We start from the raw sequence: 14,103 nt of genomic DNA, 5'->3' as shown, positions 1-14,103 counted from the left end.
TGACATCAGTTCCTTTTTATTCCCATTACTATAAAAATGAGAAAGCAGTGTTTAAACTGAAATCCACCATAAAATGTCTTAAACAGTTTGGTAATAAGGCAAGAGCAGTTTATTGGTGTATGGTTTCAGTGGTTAAATGTTCATTGCACACAAGAAATTAAACACATTCCAGGTTTTTTTTTTTTTTTTTGATCATGAAGTGATTGTAATACTGTTTACATACTAAAGACTTCAACATCAAACAGAGCTATTAAGACATTTTAATGACAGCTTACAACCACTGTTCTTTGTTTTCCCCTTTCTGTCATTAGTTATTTCAGTTTTACAACCTAATTCGATTACACTGGCTTATTAGCAATGGATAGATTACCACTAAGTAAACTTTGTGCAAAGCTTGGGTTTAAATGTCAGAATCTTGAATTAATGTTTTTATGATACGGTTTAGGAGAATAGATTTTAAGTGGGGATTCCTGAAAACAGAGTGCTGTTGTTTAACCAAACCACCAAATTTCACAGACCAAACCCCTGTGGATGTGCCAAAAAATGACTGGAATCCTCCCTGTATCATTGCCTTGCATTGTGCAATAGTCAATTTCTTTTTACTGCCTGCGAAAAAAACACTTTTGAAATTATATGTTTGATTATGTGACAATGACACTTTTTTATATAAAGAAAAAGGGTTGGTTTCATTCTGAATTTATTAAGAACAATCTATCTTGGACTAACAACGTGATGTGCTCGCAGCCGAGTATTTAATGAAACAGACAGATCAAAGGCCATTATTAGTCGGATGTGAGCAATGCAACAGCATTTCTTTTTTTTGCCCTGCCACTAAAGATGGAAGACTCTTCAACTTCAGCATCTGTTATGGAATGAACTGTAATTCAATCTCAAACAGAACCACATGCAGGCGGCGTGTTTGTTGCAAAGCTTCTATGACACAAGATTTGCAAAAACATGCACTTTAAGTTAACTGAACTGCAATTATTCCATTCTGGAAGTTGAATTTAAAGCAGTCTCTGCGCAGTACCTGAAAGGAGCGCCGCAAAACACAACTTAATTTGTAATGAATTCAATTCAAATGCTAACTCAAAATAGAAGCGTTTCTTGGAACTTGGATGTCTCCTCGAATTATTTAAACATCTGTGTCTTATCGGAATAAAGACGGTGACTTTTATAGTCCCTTTAGGTTATTTTCAGAGTCTGTGGTGATCAGATATTGCAATCTGTGGTTAGAATTTGGCTTAAAATGATATTATATTTCCTTACATTTATGTAGCACTTTTCTGGGTACTCAAAGTGCTTTGCATAGAAGGGGGGAATCTTCTCAACCACCAACAGTTAACACTGAATTTGTTTCAGTGAGCAACAAATGACACCACATTTTAACACAAAGTTCACATCCTAAAAGACTTCATAATGTTTACTCCATCACCAGTAACACATGCAGAGCTGTTGATACCACCAAGTGGTGGGACACTGGCAATGCAAGTTGATGGGATTCACCATAATATCGCCATTTTGATGTGACATAAATCTAAAATATTAAACCTGTAAATATCAAATATTAAACGTGATGGTACTGGGATACATCTGGGATAAGATATATTTCAAAATGATCATTTTATAACAATGTTCCTGAGAGATTTTGCATTACATCATGTGAGGTTTTTTTTTTTTATGGTTTCCCTCGGGCCCTAAAAGAAAAAAATGATGCTTGGTGGTGGAAAAGCATAAAGTGTCGATGTTGAAAAGGGGCATGTTTGTTATCACAGTACAGCATTTGATGACTGCACATTTAGAGTAGTTATTTATTACTGTAAGACTTTCACAGATGCATGTCTGGTTCCTTCCTGTCAGGATGTGGTGGTTTATGATCTGAAAAACGCACTAAAATGCACACCCAAAAATGCATTGGAAAAATAAAAATGCATCCCATTACTTCTGTTCATGGCAACCTTTTTTAATTTATTTTACGTTTTCATATAAAATAAACTAAATCAATATTTTTAATTGAATCTAAAAGAAAATTAAATGGAAAATTCACCTGATTATTCACTGACCCCCATGTTGTTCCAAAATGGCAAGACTTACTTAAAATAAGATTTTTATATATCTTTGTCTATGTAAATGAAATGTTATTTTAAATCCCAGAGATTTTTTAATTGCATGGGTGAAAGCATTCTTCCAAATATATATATTTTTTGTTCCCCAGGAGGAGGAAACAACGTGAGGTTGAGTAAATGATGACATAATTTTCATTTCTGAGAGACTGATCCTTTTAAGCCTATTTTTATGATTTTTACTTAATACAGCTTTTACTTCTCTGTCTTAGTAAAGACAACCTTGGAGTAATTTAGACCAGAATCATCGCTGCTCAAACTTGTCGTACCGTCATCACCGTTAATCTGGCCTTCTCTTTTCAATCTTTTCTGTTGGGCCTCTTTCACATTCGCATAGTCTTTAACCATTTTTAGTCCAAGGGCAGTAGTTTCTGAAACATTTATGTAGTCAGAAGTCTTTCGACGGTCTTCAAGACTTGTGTACCGTTGAGAGGTCGTGGAAAGATCTGACAGCTGACATCCAAAAACACACAAAAACAAAACCCCTTATGAAACAAAAAATGGCAATGAAGAATTGTAACATTCTTTAAATGGTGCGTAAGTCATCTGGAATACATACTGATGGCTTTCAGATGCGTGAGGACCAAGTCAATGGTTTTCAAATGACTTACCGAGCCGTCAGGAGTCCCAGAACTAGTAGAGGAAGATGAATTAGCTGCACCTAATTGTTGACAAGGGAAGAATTTAATGTGAAAGCCTCAGTGGATGAAGAGTGTGACTTAAAGCAAAATGTGTGTTTTTACCATCGCCTGAAGTAGGGGAGACACATAATTCATTGTTTTGACACAAAGCAGTTGATTCTCTCGTATCGCTGGTTGTGTGGATAGTGACTCTTTTAATGGCTGAGTTCAAACAACAACAACAAATTATAATAATCACACACATACCAAAGCTACATCTTATGAATAAAAAAGAGACTTCATCGTAATGCAAACAAGCACTGGTCATTTAGTTTGATAAGGAATAAATAAGCAATTCAAAATAGCACTGTGGTGGACTCACCACGTTGCATCGCGATGAACATTTTAAACAGAAGTATCAGGAGAATGAGGATTATGACAGCGAGGAAACAAATGATGCCGTACATCAGCGGTTGAAGATATTCACTAAAACAATGCAGAAAGAAATGGTGATATCTGGAATCATCACAAGATTAAATTACGTAGTGGGGAGAAGAAGAGTTTTAAGGCATTACAACCAACTCGATCACTTCTCACGGAAGAAAATACAAGTACTGTAACTCGAAGGCTAAATGAAAGATTTAAAATGTGTTATATTGTGAATCTACTAAATACTTGTTGCATAGTTCACATAAAGAATTAGATAATGATAGATTCAAGTGATATTTCAGTAAAAAAAAAAAAACTTGTAGAGAAAATAGAGAATTATAGAATTACCAAGGTGTGCTTCCTGCATTTTTATTGTTGTTATCTGAAAGAAAAAAACAAACATTTAATTTGCATTAAAACAATCTGATACAAGTGGTAATCTATACAAATGTGTGCTTTTTTCTATATTCAGTTTCAATATTCCATATTAATTTACAAAACTGTGTATGTAGTTACAAATGTCATGTCAAATTAATTTCAAGCATCATTTACATCAATATATTGTACAGTATTTGTTCATAGTATATCATTCTCTGTCACATTTGTTTCCAATTCCAAAAAAATTGGTTAACTGTTGTTTTATACAGTATATCTAACAGTTTTTAAATAAGGAAAAAAAAAATTATTTTACACATTGCACATTTTCTTTAAGAATATTATTTTAAAACCTTAATCGTACATTTTATTATTATTATTATTATTATTATTATTATTATTATTATTATTATATGTTTTTATATTTAAAAAAATATAGTCTACATTTCTGGATATGAACAATCATCATAATGTATTTTTAAGTAAAAAATGTAATAAAATCTAAGCCACGTGTCTTACCTGCCAGCACACTGAAGAGAAACATATAAAGAGTAATAAGAAACAAAGGGTGTATAATCCACATGATGCCTTCAGAAACTCACACAAATTAGTTCGATTTTCAAATCCCTTCTTATAATGATCTTTAATATTTTTATCAAAGTGCTGATCAAGTCTCCCCTTAAAGACACAACCACGGAAATGCTCAGTGATTATATACAGTCAGTGGAAAGTTGTGGTTGAACGTCACCAGTCTTAAATAAGGTATAACACTGAAGATGGCAACTATTTTGAAAGCCACATTCTGAATGTTATATGAAATTTCGAGCCAGCACTATTTTTTTAATCAATTTTAAAACACAGAAGAATCTGTAAAATCATACAGTATATTTCAATGGGGAACAGTTCATTTTGGTTGTAAGTGCGAGAGTTTACCATGCTAAAAGGTCAATAAGCCTGAGAACTATTTTTTTTAAAACCATGTTAGGTTTGCCTTCAGCAAGTATGAACCGGAAGCACACAACCACGAAAAAAAAAGATTATGATTCATATTACATAACATTTTCACCTTACCATTTAAATGTTATCTAATAAGTCTTCTTATTCAGTTGTCTGAATAAGAACATTGAAAAAACATTTGGATTCATTACTAGAAAATGTGTCTTCACAGTTATAATTACAGCATTTTGCTAAAGTTTATGAACTATTCCACTAATCAACTTGAGTGAATCAAAATTATTAAATGATCACAAAGAATAGGAAAAATATGTTTCTGTAAGAAAACAATTAGCAATTATAAACCAATACACATTGTGTGTGTGTGTTTAAATCATGGGTACTTTTTATGAGATCACACGTTCTGATGACATTTGTGTATCTTTTCAAACTCAGTTCATAAGCTCAAGCACACACACAGATACACACTTCAAAGAGTTCTCAAAAGCATCAGAAATCAGCCTTTCACAACTGCTCCTATGCTATGCTGTTCAAAAATATACAACTGAATAATAATATTATAATACAAATATTTTATAATAAAATGGTTATTTAATTAAAAAAATATATAATATATTTATAATATAATAAAATATTTTAGAGTAAAATATAACAAAATAATTGTTTGTACTTTGTAACCAAAATGCTACCGTTCTATGTAACAATAATATCATAGCAACATACAAGGTAATAAAGAACCACTCAACAATTCTGCTGAAATTTGCAGAATCAAAATGTGCATTTATCTATTGCATGAAAAAAAGAAAAAGAAAAACTCTAGAGAACTTGGATCAGATTCAGATCCTCTTGGTTTTTACATCAATGCACTGTAAATCACTTTGATAAATTATCTGTCAAATGCAAAAAATGTAAATATGTCATTCAAACCCTCTTCACCCTACAAACCCTAATGACCAGAGAATGTATATACTTATATATATGTATATAATATATATTATAATATATATATATATATATATATATATATATATATATATATACACACACACACACACACACACACACACATACAATGACAATTATGCAAATGAGTGTGGCAATGGGAGTAAATGGCTTACCTTTACACTTGCTGTTATGGAGGTTGTGTTTGGTTTAAGCAACCTTCAGACACAATTTATCTTTCTCATACAACAATATTATCTGCGTCATAGCCTCCTCAACGGGTCGCAGACCTCCACAACCCTTCCCTCTTTCCCTGTGATCTTGTCTTTTTGCCCCCAGGCGAGTCCAACACCCATCCCTTTCACAGAAACATTCCGGAACCACAAAGCTCAATATCAAACTCAATATCTTTTTCTATTTGAGGGTAATTCATTGAAGTTGGAGGGAGCAGACAGATCAAATAGAAATAAGATGATTGGAAAAGCACTGCAAGCTCTAAAATATGTATTCATAACTTGATGGGCTGAGGGCACATCAACAAGCTTTTAGAGATCACTGGACCTTTGACTTTTTGCTTGTGTTCACGTCAAGAGAAATCTACCTATATATGTCGTGTGCACTTCAAATTCAGATTTTTTTTTAAGGTAGGTATTTAAATAAAAGAATGCAAAAATATTCTTGAGTAGAACATTGGGCATGTTTGGTCGGTTTATTCAACATTTTATAAAGTATAACTAGTGTAAATAGGCTAAAATATGACAAATAAAATAAACAGACATCTTTCCATCATATAATTAAAAAACAACAACTAAAATGTGCACAGTTCACTGCAAAAGCACCTCCAGATTTCCAGCATCTGCTCTTACACCACTGAGGAACTACTTCCAGAAAACTTGTTTAAAATCTGAGAGAGAGAGAATATGAACATCAGATAACATTTAGCCACTCCTTGACTGTTTACTTGCATAGGTTGCACTTAAATTTAATTGGTACTTAGATTAATTAAAGTTTTGATCTGAGAATTGTAAAGCAGCTTTTTCCATACCGTAGTTAAAAAAGGAATGTTTAAGACTGTTGCGAGAAATCCAAAAGCCATTGGAAAGAATGACCTACAAACAATACAGAATTTTGTTATTTGCTAGTTTAGGAGAGGAACGATTTAAAAACAATGCCTGTTCAAGCAGAGAAAAAAGCATGTATAGAAATATAAAGGTTCCACAATTAGTTAGGAAAAATGAATCTTGTTTGGTTTGAAGTATCATCTTGGAGGCGTCTGCCTCACACATTAAGACAGGATATGACTCAACTATTTACTTACTTAAATAGAAGCACAAAGCCATAGGTCTCCACTAGCATCCCAATACGAGGCCATCTAAGTAGAACTAAAGCCACGCCTCCTAGAAAGAAGGCGGAGCTTCTGAGCTTCTGTCTCTGGAAAAAGAAGTGGGCCGTCCTCCTCAAGCCAATGATGAAGGCCAAACCAGACAGAAACAGAATCTGATAGCAGAGGAACATTTTTTTTTCATTTTGGAAAATGCATAATATATGCATACTACCATTCAAAGGTTTTTTTTTTTTTTTTTTTATGTATGAAGAAAAAAAACGGAGAAAAAAACAACAACTTATGCTCCCCAAGGCTGCATTCATTTTAGTAAAAACTCAAATACTGTAAAAGGTTATAAAAAAAAAAAAATACTGATATGGTGATTTGCTGCTCAAGAAACACTTATTGTTATCAAGGTTATGCGAATTAATTTTGTGGAAACGTACTCGGTTACGAACGTAACCTCGGTTCCCTGAGATACGGAACGAGTACTGCGTATGGGGAAAAAGCTCCTTTTTTCCTCGATACTGAAGCCTTTTTTCAATAACGCAGTGCAACTGCACTGCCATTGGTTTAATCTGTAAACTTTTTTAAACCAATGACAGCGCTGCGTAGCTGCGCGAGCCTGTGGCGATGCAGCGCGCCAAAGCCCGCCAGAATGGGCGGGGCGAATGGCTATATAAGCAGGCAATCGCCAGAGGAAATCAGGTCATACGACTGAAGCGACGACACTGAACCCGCAGCCTCGTGGCACGGCATATAACGCAGTACTCGTTCCGTATCTCAGGGAACCGAGGTTACGTTCGTAACCGAGTACGTTCCCTTTCGATACTTCACTCATACTGCGTATGGGGAACGAATTCAACCGCGCCGTGCCACGGTAGGGAACGACAAGACTTAACTTGAACACCCTGGGGTCCAGAGGATAAGTGAGAGGGCCGGAGCCATCGAACCCTTGACGCTACACTGCTGAGAGGGAGCTAGCTCCCTGGAGGTGGTATGATGACAGAGTCTGCTAGAGGCTGTCGTATCAAACCGAAAGAACCCGAGCATGCAAGGTCGGGATATCCAAGTTATAGAACCTGACAAAAGTGGACGGCGAGGACCAGCCGGCCGCCTCACAGATGTCCTTGATAGAGACACCACTAGACCAGGCCCATGAAGAGGCCATCCCTCTAGTAGAGTGGGCTCTAACTCCTATGGGGCACTCAAGGCCCATAGAGGAGTAACATAGAGCGATAGCTTCAACTATCCAACGCGAGAGGCGTTGCTTTGAGACCGAAGACCCTTTGGTGCGGTCACCAAAGCAGACAAAAAGCTGGTCAGATTGCCTGAACGGCTGAGACCGCTCAATGTAAATTCTCAAAGCCCTCACTGGGCAGAGTAAATCCAGCTCCCGCTCACCTGACAACGGAGGCAGAGCTGAGAGAGAAATTACCTGTGCTCTGAATGGCGTCGAGAGCACTTTAGGTACGTAGCCATGCCTGGGTTTTAAAATGACCTTAGAGTCATTGGGCCCAAACTCAAGGCATGCAGGGCTCACCGAGAGGGCCTGCAAATCGCCAACACGCTTGACCGATGCTAGAGCAAGTAGCAGAGCGGTTTTGAGCGTTAGGGGCCGAAGGTCAGCTGACCGCAGCGGTTCAAAGGGAGGTCCTTTGAGTGCTCCAAGGACCGTGTGAAGGTCCCAAGTGGGAACGGTAAGAGGGCGTGGGGGCTTCAACCGCCTAGCACCTCTCAGGAAATGCACAATGAGGCTGTGTCGACCCACTGATTGGCCAGCAATAGGAGCATGAAATGCTGCAATGGCTGCTACGTACACTTTGAGTGTGGAAGGGGTGAGACCCTTTTCTAGACGCTCCTGGAGAAATGACAGTATCGGAGATACATCACACTCAACAGGGTCTTTGTTTTGTGCTAAGCACCAGTCAACAAAGACTGACCATTTTTGGGCATAGAGGCGTCTTGTAGACGGGGCTCTTGCCTGAGCAATGGTGTGTAGTACGTCCCCGGGGAGGCTCAGAGGCTCCCATCGAGGGACCATACATGCAGAGCCCAGAGTTCTGGCTGTGGATGCCAGATTGTCCTGTTCGCCTGAGAGAGGAGGTCCCGCCTCAGGGGGATCGGCCATGGGGCTTTCATGGAAAGCCTGAAAAGCTCCGAGGACCAAACTTGGGTCCTCCAGAGTGGGGCCACTAGGAGGACTCTGTGTCTGTCTTCCCTGACTCGTCTGATGACCTGAGGGATCAGAGCAATCGGGGGGAAAGCATAAAGAAGGAGGCTGGGCCAGTTGTGGGCCAGTGCATCTGTTTCCTTTGAAAAATAAGTTGGGCAATGAGAGTTGCTTTCTGAGGCGAAGAGGTCGACCTCTGCCTTCCCGAAAATCTCCCAGATTTTGAGAATTGTCTGGGGATGGAGCATCCACTCGTCCGAGGGGACATTGCTCCGTGAAAGCATGTCTGCTCCCAGATTCGTCTTGCCAGGTATGTGTGTCGCCTTGAGCGATCGCAACCTGGGTAATGCCCATTCCAAGAGGCGCTTTGCCAGTGCGCAGAGGCGGCTGGACGAAAGGCCGCCTTGGTGATTTATGTAGGACACCACTGTCATGCTGTCCGACTGGACTAGGATGTGGCGCCCTTCCAAGATTGCCTGAAAGGATTGAAGGGCTCGTTCCACTGCCAGCATCTCGAGGCAGTTGATATGAAGATGGCTTTCTTCGTGCGACCACGAGCCGAAGGCTGGTCTGCCCTCGCACAGAGCACCCCAACCCAGGTTGGACGCATCTGTTGAGAGTACCGTCCTTCTGGAAACCGCCTGTAGGGGTACTCCACGACTGAACCAAACAGGGTTCATCCAAGGCTCCAGGGCTGCTAGACAGGCCTGGTTGACCCTGATGCGAAAGCGGCCGTGCCGCCAAGCATGAGGTGGGACCCGGAGTTTCAGCCAGTACTGCAAGGGCCGCATTCGTAGGAGGCCGAGCTGTAAAACTGGGGAGGCGGAAGCCATCAGCCCTAGCATCCTCTGAAAGAACTTCAGAGGGAAACAGGCTTTGTTCTTGACAGAGGCCGCGAGCTGCTGAAGTACAAGAGCGCGCTCTGGTGATATGACCGCCCTCATATTGACGGAGTCGAAAACTGCTCCCAGGAACGTAATACGTTGGCTGGGGAGCAGTGAGCTCTTGGCGAAATTGACCCTGAGTCCTAGGCACTGTAAGTGGCTCAGGAGCATGGATCTGTTGTGGTCTAGCTCGGTTCGTGACTGGGCTATAATGAGCCAGTCGTCGAGATAGTTCAGAATGCGAATTCCCATCTGTCTCAGAGGGGAGAGCGCCTCGTTCATGCACTTCGTGAAAGTGCGGGGAGCTAGAGACAGCCCAAAGGGAAGGACTGTATATTGGTAAGCCACACCCTCGAACGCGAACCTCAAGAATCGTCTGTGATGGGGGGCTATCTGGATGTGAAAGTAAGCATCTTTCAGGTCCAGCGAGAAGAACCAGTCCTCGGGGCAAATCTGCGTGAGGATCTGCTTCAGTGTCAACATCTTGAACTTCCGTTTCATGAGAGAAAGGTTCAGATGTCTGAGGTCTAAGATGGGTCTGAGACCGCCATCTTTCTTGGGGACAAGGAAATAACGGCTGTAGAACCCCGACCCGCTGTCTGAGGGAGGAACTATCTCTATGGCTCCCTTCCTTAACAGCGTCATCACTTCGGTGCGGAGGACCTGAGCATCGTCCGGCTCTACCGAGGTGGGAATCACTCCGCGAAAACGCGGGGGTCTTCGGGCGAACTGCAGTGAGTATCCGTGTTTTATTATCCCCAACACCCACTTGGACACTCCGGGGATGGCCCGCCAGGCCTCGGCCCGCGTGACAAGGGGCTGGATAGTGTCGGATGGCAGACCGCTGATCAGGGGCCTGAACACCGACGAGTGTGGAAGAGGAAAAGTGCTCTCTTTTTGAAAATGTGAAATATTTATTGTGTTCGCCATAACAACGGCGCTTTGCGTGGACGCAACAACAGTGGGCCCAGGTCGCACAGCAGACAGGCGAGAGAGCTTCTGGGGTGGTCCGGCCGCAGCGGGACTTTGCCCCTTCCTCTTTCTTCCCCAACGATCAGGAGGATTTAGAGGGCGTCGGGTCCAGCACAATCCTTTGCCGGGGGCCCTGACGTCTAGGCGGTTTAGCGCGCCTAGTGGGGCGAGCTAGGTGCTGCTCCTTAGGGGGTGCCGCCTGGGGGGTAGAAGGGGCAGGTTTGCTCTGGTGCTGAGTCGGCGCAGTCCTGGGGCGACTCGGGGCAGAGGTGGAGCGCTTGGGCAGGAAGTGTCGCATGGCTTGGGACGACTTCTGTGCTGCAGTGAAGCGTTCTGTAAACCCTTCTACCGCTGGTCCGAAGAGGCCGCATGGAGAGACTGGGGCATCGAGAAAGGCCACTTTGTCGCTCTCCTTAATCTCTGTTAGGTTGAGCCAGAGGTGGCGCTCCAGCACAACCAGGTTGGCCATGGATCGTCCGATGGCCTGGGCCGTGGCTTTCGTGGCGCGCAGAGCCAAATCAGTGGCGCTGCGGAGGTCACGGAAAGCAGGTTCACTACAGCTAGACTCATCCAGGGAACGGAGAAGCTTTGCCTGGAACACCTGCAATATGGCCATGGTGTGCAGAGATGAAGCGGCTTGGCCCGCAGAAGTGTAGGCCCTGCCAGCCATGGCAGAGGTCGTCCTGCATGGCTTGGAAGGAAGGGCTCTCTTATTTTTCCACCCCACAGCCGCGGGGGGACAGAGGTGAGCAGCCACGGCCTCATCCAGGGGCGGCAATTGCTCATAGCCCTTCTCCTGAGAGCCATCTACTGAGCTGAGAGCTGCAGAGGAAGTGCGTAGGCGGGCCGAGTAGGGGGCGCGCCACGACTTTGTCAGCTCGTCATGAACCTCAGGGAAGAATGGGGCAGGTCGCTGGCGGGGGGCCTGGCGGCGTCCTGGCAGGTACCACTCGTCCAGCCTGCTGCGTGTCGGCTCTTCAGGGGGGGCCCACTCCAAATGGAGTTCCTCAACGGCCTTGGAGAGGATGCGGAGAAGCTCGGCATCCATCCCAGCTCTGGCGTCGATGGGCTCCAGTGACGGCAGGTGGGCGGGGTCAGAATCGCCGGCCCAGTCCTCCGTTTCAGAAGCCGCGAGTGACATGGAGTCGTCAAGCGGCTCGTCCTCCGATCCGCCAAAAGAGACGAGGTCGCTCGCTTCAGCCGAGGGACGCTGCTCTGGGCGTGAGAAGAGGACAGGGGACGGCTCTCTCATTGGAGAGGGTGAGGCACGCGGGCGCTGAGCCGGCGTGAGCTCACCCAAATCCGGGCGCTGGGCCCCTCTTCCCCGCTGTCTTTTCCTGGCCGGCTCGCGGGAGGAAAAAGACGGGAGGGCGCGAGGGGCGGGATTACTTTCATTAAAGAAAGCAATCCGCGAGCGCAGAGAGGCGAGACTCATGCTTTCACAAAAGCAGCATGAAGTCTCAGTGAGCGCAGCCTCAGCATGGGGTTTACCCAGGCAGAAAACACACTCACCATGGCCGTCGTCCTCATGCAGAGGGGCTCTGCATGTGCCACAGCTGTGGCGCGGCATGGCCGTCGCCGTTAAAACGGCGTTAGAAACGCTCTTTTAGAGCGGTGAAAACCGCTGGAAAAAGCTCTTTCAGGATCGCCGGATGGCGGCAGGAGATCGCTGAGAAGCGGCCGGAAGCGGGAAGCGGGCGGCCCGAGATCGGCGCTGAGAGCGGCTGTCTGCGAGTACGCCGGCGCTGCAGGCGGTCGGCGGTCTCAGCTGGTCCGCTGCGGTGCCTCTTCGACGGCGAGAGCTCGTTCCAGGCGAAGGCGTTCAGCAGAGATCCAACGAAGTGAAGTCGTCGCTGAAGGAGTAAGATCTGATTTCCTCTGGCGATTGCCTGCTTATATAGCCATTCGCCCCGCCCATTCTGGCGGGCTTTGGCGCGCTGCATCGCCACAGGCTCGCGCAGCTACGCAGCGCTGTCATTGGTTTAAAAAAGTTTACAGATTAAACCAATGGCAGTGCAGTTGCACTGCGTTATTGAAAAAAGGCTTCAGTATCGAGGAAAAAAGGAGCTTTTTCCCCATACGCAGTATGAGTGAAGTATCGAAAGGGAACTGTTATTATTATTATTATTATTTTCAAAATATTTATTTCAAATTCAAATAACTGCATTTACTTATATATTTTTTAACAACGCAAATGTCTTTACTGTCACTTTTGATCTATGTAACACATTCTTGTAAAGTAACACACACACACAAAATATTTGATAACAGTGACTTAAGACTGAACAGGATGACAGAGTTTTCAGTTTCTGGTGAACTATCCCTTTAAGAAAGCATTCTCATGACCAAAGATCTACATAGTTTCTTGAGTCATGTCTAATCAGCTCATTACAGCACTTACGTTTCCAAATGCCAACAGGACCGAGTCAAAGTACAGCATTATCCCAAACAGTACAAAGAACACGCCGAATCCTGACAGACCCACACCGATTTCTGGAATCCAAGTCAAAATAGATTACAGCTATATTCCCAGTTAGTCAATATAATTTTTTTTTTTTTTAAATAGAGCATCTTCTGAAAATCTTCTAATCACTGCAAACCAAAATGTCTTCATGTACTGATTTACATCATTTTAATTTAATTAAGCAATAACAATTTACATTATGTGTGAAGATGAACATAGCAGTGTCTCTTAGTTGAGTTATAACTGTACAGAACTGTTACTCATACAGTGCTCGAATATTCAAGTGAAAGAAAGACACTCACTTTGAAACTCTGTGATTGTGATCATGGTTTCCGCTCTGTTGACTCTCTTGTCTCAGATCTCCCAGTTTCAATTTCTTGGTTTTTACTGGTTTGTGTCTTGCACACAAATGCTTGACTTTTGAACCCTACTGTAGGGTGAACATTAACCAAACTATTAGACTGATGAGAGAGAACGTTCTCCCTGATGATACTTTATCTCATCTAGACTCTATCTCTGTTCACTCACTCATCCACAGAAGCATGTGTCCACTCATTCCTCTGACCTCATTTCCTTACCTCACATGCCACAGCTTGCCACCCTTGTTAATATCCCCCTGCACTTTAATCACCTTAATGTAATGTGCATTATTAGCATGACAAATACTTGTAATCAGTGCAAGTTTATATTTTTGGTGAATAGAAAAACAAAATTAGTATATTGCTTGTTGGAATACTTGGTCCTGATTGGTCAAGAGCAGCATTCTAGGAAAGCTTGTTCCCATCACAGATTTAAAAATAATAATAAAAAATATAATTTCAATATTTTTTCTCACAATTGTAA

General features: G+C 42.6%; 1 protein-coding gene across 3 annotated transcripts; it reads right to left on the bottom strand.

Annotated features, from left to right (window-relative positions):
* Nucleotides 1-86: 86 nt before the first annotated feature.
* LOC113111210 (vesicle transport protein GOT1A-like) lies at nucleotides 87-13,871 on the bottom strand. 3 transcript variants are annotated; one of them, XM_026275772.1, is made up of 11 exons: nucleotides 13,563-13,871; nucleotides 13,198-13,289; nucleotides 6,762-6,940; nucleotides 6,489-6,552; nucleotides 6,283-6,347; nucleotides 5,620-5,801; nucleotides 3,521-3,554; nucleotides 3,126-3,229; nucleotides 2,867-2,965; nucleotides 2,735-2,784; nucleotides 87-2,576 (listed from the first exon to the last, which is right to left on the bottom strand). In XM_026275772.1, the coding sequence occupies exons 1-5, from the start codon at nucleotides 13,585-13,587 to the stop codon at nucleotides 6,306-6,308; spliced, it is 402 nt and encodes a 133-aa protein (XP_026131557.1). In that variant the 5' UTR covers nucleotides 13,588-13,871; the 3' UTR covers nucleotides 87-2,576; nucleotides 2,735-2,784; nucleotides 2,867-2,965; nucleotides 3,126-3,229; nucleotides 3,521-3,554; nucleotides 5,620-5,801; nucleotides 6,283-6,305. The 3 variants fall into 3 exon arrangements, with proteins under 3 accessions (XP_026131557.1, XP_026131556.1, XP_026131555.1); XM_026275771.1 differs by lacking the exons at nucleotides 5,620-5,801; nucleotides 6,283-6,347; nucleotides 6,489-6,552; nucleotides 6,762-6,940; nucleotides 13,198-13,289 and having other exon boundaries at nucleotides 13,563-13,864; XM_026275770.1 differs by lacking the exons at nucleotides 5,620-5,801; nucleotides 6,283-6,347; nucleotides 6,489-6,552; ... (1 more) ...; nucleotides 13,198-13,289; nucleotides 13,563-13,871 and adding an exon at nucleotides 4,067-5,008.
* Nucleotides 13,872-14,103: the final 232 nt, after the last annotated feature.

This window comes from Carassius auratus, chromosome 11, assembly GCF_003368295.1.
Source record: "Carassius auratus strain Wakin chromosome 11, ASM336829v1, whole genome shotgun sequence".
Taxonomy (NCBI): domain Eukaryota; kingdom Metazoa; phylum Chordata; class Actinopteri; order Cypriniformes; family Cyprinidae; genus Carassius; species Carassius auratus.
The sequence above is the reverse complement of the archived record's forward strand: the minus strand, read 5'-3'. Positions and strand labels throughout refer to the sequence as shown.